Source organism: Hippichthys cyanospilos, chromosome 2, assembly GCF_059441005.1.
Source record: "Hippichthys cyanospilos isolate Australia breed blue-spotted pipefish chromosome 2, RoL_Hcya_1.0, whole genome shotgun sequence".
Classification (NCBI taxonomy): Eukaryota; Metazoa; Chordata; class Actinopteri; order Syngnathiformes; family Syngnathidae; genus Hippichthys; species Hippichthys cyanospilos.
In genome coordinates, this window is record NC_142370.1 from 22,846,563 (window position 1) to 22,854,062 (window position 7,500).

A 7,500-nucleotide genomic window follows, 5' to 3' on the forward strand; every position below is an offset into this window, starting at 1 on the left:
TCACCCGTCTCTGCCATATCCACAGCCACGCCCTCACCCAAATCCTTAGAACACACCCAGATAGGCGCCCATAGCCCCGCCACAACTATCAAAGCAGCCCCGGCCGTCAATGGTAATGGCAAAGGAGGGATCTCTGAGGACTCTCGGAGCCCACTGAAGGCTGAGCCACCCGTTATCACTGGTTTGAAGGCCACGCCTCCTCATGTTTCGTCTTCGTCATCATCTTCATCATCAATATCAATCTACCCCAGCTCCACTGACGTGCTGAAAGCCTGCAGGTGAGACAAACGTGCAACAAATATTTGTTTGCTGATAGCTCCCTCCAGTGGTATTGTGCAGTCACTGAAGCATCATAAATGGTTAGGTAATTGGTAGGCAATCTCGTTGCTATGCAGAAATGTAGCATCACACAATTTATATGCAGCCTTTATTTGGTTTTGATTGTTTATATGAACGAAGTGGGCTACATTTTTCATATTAATTCAGTCATAAATTGATGCTTGTTAAGGTCTGAACTTTAAAAAGAAATGGTCACAGTCACCCCAAAAGTCTAATGGACTGTGCCCAGTGAAAATCGCCTGATGTTGTTGATACTGTATGTGTGCAGAAACCTGGGCAAAAATGGGATTTCCAACAGCAGTATCCTTCTTGACAAGTGCCCGCCGCCACGGCTGCCCCCTCCTCCCACGCCAGCTCTGCCCAAGGACAAGCTCAACCCACCAACGCCCAGCATCTATGTGAGTAGATGATAGTCAGCATGACCCGCTTATCTGCTCTCACATGCGCTAAAGTTAATATTGTCGTGAATTCAGTCGTGGAGTGTTATATAGGCAACAGTTTATATTGATATTTCAGAGCAGTCATATCCTATGGGTTGTTCATTCACTGAATGCTAACCTTAGTTGTATACACTGATGGTCACTGATAATTAAAAAAACAAAAAAAAAACAATTAAAATTCACCATCCGACATTAACAGTGGCATTGGGCCATTACCACTCCATATCAGACCACCAAGACTCTACAACACTATATTGTCAAATTTGAAATGCTTTCCGCAGTTTTTGTCAGGGAGTTCTTGGCGTTTGCTATTTTGTGACACCCCAGCTACCTATAAACTACGGCAGGCAGGCAGGCTAACATTAGCTTGTGTCTGGGGTTAGTCAATACATTTAGATATAATCCTAGATTCGTAATCATTTGTGGCACAGTGAAAAATCAATTATTTCTTCCACCCCTAATACACTTCTGAACCAGCTGGAGAACAAGAGAGATGCTTTCTTTCCACCGCTGCACCAGTTCTGCACAAATCCCTCCAATCCTGTCACTGTTATCAGAGGTCTGGCTGGAGCACTCAAACTGGGTTAGTATTGAAATTATAGTATGAAATTGTGCATGGAGCCAAACAGCTACAGGTCTGTTACAGCTAACTGTGAGAGATTGTATTTATCTTTTTTTTTTTCTTTTTCTGGTTGTCAATCTTCAGACTTGGGCCTTTTCTCTACAAAGACGTTGGTGGAGGCCAACCCAGAGCACTTGGTAGAAGTGTGGACACAGCTGTCACAACCTGCAGATGAGAACTGGGATGTGACCGGCACCAAAAAAATGTGGCGCTGTGAAAGTGCTCGAGCCCATACAACCATTGCCAAGTATGCGCAGTATCAGGCCGCTTCCTTCCAAGAGTCACTACGGGTCAGAAACGAGATGACACCCTCAATGAGAATCATTGTGTTTCATAAAGTTAAAAATAAATAATGTCATATTCAATGCAAACGTCAATTTTTTTCAGGAAGAAAATGAAAAAAAGGCACACAAGGAACCCTGTGAAACAGAGCCAGCAGCAGAGAGGTACAAATGATTGGAAGAAAAACACTCCTGAAACTTCTTAAGAGTTTGAAATGGTCATATAATGCAGTGATTGACGGCAGCCAGAGTCATTTCTTGTCCTTTGGCAGTGTTGTGCGCAAAAGAAGAGGACCCTTGAAGCACATCAAGTTTGGAACAAACATCGACGTGTCAGATGAAAGGAAGTAAGTGTGTTTGTATTGTAGCCAATGGGTCTACAACCCCATTTTAAAAGTCAGTGAGAAAAATTTTCATTGGACCTGTTAAAATTTTGATTTTTGTTCTTAATGTTTGCATACCTGTCAATTTTAGGAAGTTGTCAAACATTTGTCAATCAAAAACTAGCTATAAACTATGCAATCCAAGTGTTTCTGAAGCTTGAGGCATCCATCGCTGGTGTAGTTAATCTAGCTGGCTCGCGCGCCACAAAGTGATGTTGAAATCGCGAGAAAGCCAGCTATACCATAGCGTACTACACAATTCCTCATGTGTTACAGAGAATACTTAATAGTGAGCGCCATTTAAAAATTTGAGGAGGAGATTTTGACTTAGAGGAGCTTACGGAGCCGAGGGTGCTAACAGACTGCGAAACAGCCGTAAAATCCTGGCTTTTGTGACTTCACAGCTCCAATAATACCCGGGGACGCAAGGGACCATTATTCAAAACGTAAAATTTGATGTAGCGATTAAATAGCTGGAAACCCATCTAATCACTTTGTAATGAAAGTTACACTTTGTAAAAGGGTTCCACGAGTCTCAAGAAAAGATTTAAACACACTTTTCCTCCCTTCCCACCAGGTGGAAGCAGCAGCTTCAGGAACTCAGTAAATTGCCGGCTTTTGCTCGTGTTGTATCAGCTGGCAACTTGCTTAGCCATGTGGGCCACACTATCTTGGGAATGAACACTGTTCAACTGTACATGAAGGTCCCGGGGAGCCGAATAGCCGGTAAGTTGAAAAAAACGGCTCATGTCTGTTATTCCTTCGACCAAGCTGAGCGTGGATATTTTTGCACTGAGGATTTTTGCGTTCCCGTTAGGTCACCAGGAGCACAACAATTTCTGTGCAGTCAACATTAACATTGGACCCGGAGACTGTGAATGGTTTGCAGTACCAGAGGCCTACTGGGGCGTGATGAGCAATTTCTGTGAAAAGTAAGGCCTCATTCTGAGCTGCTGTTTGTTGCCAAGCAACAATGGGCAAACGCTTTAATCTTTTTTTTTTTTTTTTTTTTTTTAAACAATCTCAGAAACAATATCAACTTTCTCATGGGCTCATGGTGGCCAAATTTGGAGGATCTGTATGAGGCTGATGTGCCGGTGTACCGCTTCATTCAGCGCCCAGGTGACCTGGTATGGCTCAACACAGGCACAGTCCATTGGGTACAAGCCATTGGCTGGTGCAACAACATCGCCTGGAACGTTGGACCACTTACAGGTATGACCCCCCCACCCCCCACTCCCCCACAAGCTCAACCTTGGAAAAGGGAAAAGTCTCAAATACAGTGTGACCTTTTAGAATGGCATTTATGAGCTCCAGCTAATTATTGACCTTTTCGGCTGATTGGCCTCAATTTCTTCATCACATTTCTTTTTCTTTTTTTTCTTTTTACACACATAATGGGAGAAACTTTTAGTACAAAGCAGCTTGTGTGTAATATTGACGTGCTGCAGAAAACCATTAGTATGTGCATGCATGGCCGGCAGTTAGCAGAACCAAAATTGTACATATCATGTTTGACCAATAGGGTCCAGATCTCAGACTTTGAGCTAATACATACCTTATATTGAACACCATCCTTACGCATCACCCCGCTTCTGTATTTCATTTAAACATCAAAAACTAGATTTGAAATAAATGTCAGAACCACACATTTTAGTGAGTCTGGTTTTGTCACAATGTGATCAGTGAGAATCGCAAACGTGCAGTCCCTTATGACTATAAAAGAGCCTTTGATAAGTAATCGGACTCCTCGCGCCAGCCGACGTAGAGCATTCAAGCGCTGCTAGCTCGCGGCTAATTTATGCTAGAGGTTGTGTACGATAAAATGTTCGTGTAGTTAAGTTTCATCAACTTTTCTTAAACGAGAACACTTCACCGGCGATTTCCTTCTCTTTAATCCATAAGAGAAGAAGCCTCTCCATTTTGTTGTTGACCGAGGTCCGTCCCCTGGCAAGGGAAGTCATGCCCTTAAAACACTTGCTTGCTTTAACGGTTTCCTTGTTCTTGAGAATTGCACCGATTGTCGAGCGGTTACGGCCATACTCACTAGCAAGGCTAACTATGCGTGCGCCTCCTTCGTGTTTTTTTATTAACTCTTGCTTCGTTTCTATTGTCATCATCCTCTTCTTCCTTTACCGCCACTTGCAATTTTAGAAGCCATTTCTAACAGATAAAGTTTGCAAAGTCTTCACAACACACCGACCAGCTGTGCCATCAAGCTAAATGAAGGCGTTCGGCCAATAACATATCGGCATTTCTGTGATTGACGTGACGCCGGCCAGTAGCACATCCGCATCTCCGTGACTGAGACCGTGACTGTGACCTTAATCGACCAATAGCATATCGGCATCTCCGTGACTGAGACCGTGACTGTGACCTTAATAGACCAATAGCATATCGGCGTTTCCGTGACATATGAGAAAAGTTGTTTTTGTTGGTGCAGCAAAGCGAAAATAATAGTGCGAACACACTGACCGGCATGTTGGATGGTTCGTAAGACGAAAGGTTTGTGCGTAAGAGGGGGACAAAAAAAAAACGCCGCAGTCCAAGTCGTAAGATGAAAAATACATAAAACAGGGGGTTCGTAAACCGGGGGGCCCACTGTACTAAGAAGCAATGCATTCCTCTGTGTACTCCCATTGCCAAAAAGATCACGTCCCATCCCTAGTGCAGGGGTCGGCAACCTTTAACATTTAAAGAGCCATTTTGACCCAGTTTCCATGAATAAGGCAACATTGGGAGCCACAAACACGTTATTAAATCTGAAATGAAGATGTTTTTGTATATATCGTGTATATACACGATGTATAGGGTATTGCAATATGACCTTCAGTTTCCAAAATATTGCGTATCGGTTTTGAAGCGTCTTATTTTCATAATATGTAGTTTTTTTTTTTTGTTTTTTGTTTTTTTTTAAGTCAATCCGTTCTGGAGTGGCTTTGCTATCATGATTTTTGTCATATTATGAATTGTGTTTTACATGTAAATTATTCCAAGCTTAAAATATAGTATTATAAATATATACGTATCAATCAATTATAAACTAATTGATGAACTGCACAGAATCTATTATTCTATGATCTTAAGTTTATTTATTGACAACGATTATACAGTGTGCCTCGCCTATCAGTGCATCGCAGATTTTTTTTTAATAAGAAAAAAAGGCTATTTTGGGTAGAACATTATAAAGGTTTGACTATATGAATGATTCACTTGTATATAACAGGACAATGTGATTTTTTTTTTAATACTTTTTATTGAACTTTATACAGTAGATTATAGGTCTCAAAGTCCAGTCCTCGACGGCCGCAATCTTGCATGTTTTTGATGCTTCTCTCATTAACTTACCTGAATCAAATTATTAGCTCATCAGCAAGCTCTGCAGGAGATTGAAAATGATCCTAATCATTTGAATCAGGTGTGTTTAAGAGAGCAGTATGGAAAACATGCAGCTTTCGGCCCCTGGCATGCCTTTTGAACACAAATAAACTTTTCTTCAGGTTTTGTCTTCATGAAGTTGTCTATACAGTGTTCCCTTTGCTACATCGCGGTCCCGTTATTCCGGCTTCAGTCTGGAGTCGTGGATTTTCATTTATGATCACAATTATTTTCTATTGCGGGTTTGCATCTCTATTTATCTTGCAATTTTTCTCCCTTTTAAGTCAGACGAGTCAAAATTTGAATATTTTTCAGTTGGGAAATAAAAATTCCACCTTCAATTACTACATGGATTTTCACTTACAGTAACTGGCACTACTGTGCCCTGAGGTGAAGATCTGCAGGCTCTATTTACTACTACTAGAAATAAGATAAAACTACTTAGAAAAAAAATACGATCACTATATCTATTGCCAGTTTACCTTGCTATTTTTCTTGATGGTTTTCTTCCTTCTACTTTGGACCAGACAACAGAAACATCTTTTTTTTCTTCTTTTTTTTTTTTTTTTACGATCAAAACGGAACAAAAGCACAAAAAAACTTCAAGCTCTTATATTGTTTCAATCAATCAGTTTCTCCCGAAAAAGACTCACGCTCATAAACTAATGAAGCACATTGCTACCAACATCTGGCAGTTGCAATTTGAAATGATCGTATATTAGCTAAGAGGTTGCTTTGACTATGTTTTTAAGCCCACCAGTACAAGTTGGCCGTGGAGCGCTACGAATGGAATAAACTCCAAAGTGTGAAATCCATGGTTCCCATGGTGCACCTCTCTTGGAACATGGCACGCAACATCAAGGTGTCTGATCACAAGTTGTTTGAAATGATCAAGTGAGTCAGTCATTCACACTATTAGCTGGCCTAATTTTAGGGTTGATAAATGTTTTAAGCATCAAGCGTAACCTTCCCTCTCGTCTGCTGTTCTCGCATGCTCAAACAGGTACTGTTTGCTGCGGACGCTCAAGCAGTGCCAGAGGGTGAAGGAAGCCTTAGCAGCGGCTGGCAAAGAAACCGTGCTGAGGAACAGAACCAGAGACGAACCGGCACACTACTGCACCATCTGTGAGGTTCGTAACAACTAGAGAGTCTCTTTGTACGTGCTACTCTACTTTGCACTGACAACACGTCTTCCGTTGTATATGTCCTCTGGCAGCTTGGCTTGCTCAAGTAGTACAGCGGTTATGTTGGTGATTCATAATACATTTTTGAGCACGTTACTGAAGTACAAGCCCCAGAAGGCAAATACAGTACTATGTCCCCATGAATACAAAATTATTTGACCGTTGAATGAGATGAGATGACTACGTATTTTGTCATTAGAAAAGCAGTTAAGCTGCTTTTTCATATACTGTATGTGTCTGTGTGCAACGCATGCTCTCCAGGTTGAAGTGTTCAACTTGTTATTTGTGCGTCGTGAGCTCCTGTCCAAGAAGCAGTGCGTGGTCCACTGCCAGGACTGCGCCCGCAAAGGCAGCGCCACTCTGGATGACTTTGTGGTGCTGGAGCAACACAGGATGGAGGACCTCATGCAGGTCTATGACCAATTTGCATTAGTAAGTCCACATATTGTCTCCTCTGAGTTGAAAAGCCATTAGCTTTTGGAAATGTACAATCCACCTTGGGTCTGTGCTGTCCAATTTGATAGAGGTTATAAAAAAAGACTTTGCTGCCTTGAACGCTGTTTTTTCATGGACATCTGACACAAGATTACTGGAGGGTTCCGCAATTAACACGATGCATAGAAGTGTTGATCCTTTGGAGTGACTTAAAAAATAAGATTTTTAGTTGCATCATGCAACATCGAGTCCACGAAATCATTTGCAGTGCATGACGTCAGCGGCGTCCAAACTCTGTCCTCGAGTGCCGGTGTCCCGCAGGTTTTCCAGGTTTCTTTCCTGATTCAAATTGATCAGCAAACTCAACAGAACAGGACAGATAACGACCCTGATCATTTGAATCAAGAAACCTGGAAAACATGCAGGATACAGGCCTTC

General features: G+C 41.9%; 1 protein-coding gene across 2 annotated transcripts in view; it reads left to right on the forward strand.

Moving 5' to 3' along the window:
- The window catches only part of LOC148427870 (lysine-specific demethylase 6A-like), a 38,520-nt gene that overhangs the window by 29,799 nt on the left and 1,221 nt on the right, over nt 1-7,500 (forward strand). For both annotated transcript variants that reach the window (XM_088441073.1, XM_088441082.1), the window contains 12 exons: nt 1-278; nt 608-737; nt 1,257-1,362; nt 1,486-1,691; nt 1,789-1,847; nt 1,955-2,029; nt 2,643-2,791; nt 2,883-2,997; nt 3,093-3,280; nt 6,196-6,337; nt 6,447-6,573; nt 6,889-7,059. The exon at nt 1-278 is cut by the window's left edge and continues 567 nt beyond it. In XM_088441073.1, coding sequence (XP_088297199.1) covers nt 1-278; nt 608-737; nt 1,257-1,362; nt 1,486-1,691; nt 1,789-1,847; nt 1,955-2,029; nt 2,643-2,791; nt 2,883-2,997; nt 3,093-3,280; nt 6,196-6,337; nt 6,447-6,573; nt 6,889-7,059 — 1,746 coding nt within the window. The remainder of the gene's footprint in view (nt 279-607; nt 738-1,256; nt 1,363-1,485; nt 1,692-1,788; nt 1,848-1,954; nt 2,030-2,642; nt 2,792-2,882; nt 2,998-3,092; nt 3,281-6,195; nt 6,338-6,446; nt 6,574-6,888; nt 7,060-7,500) is intronic.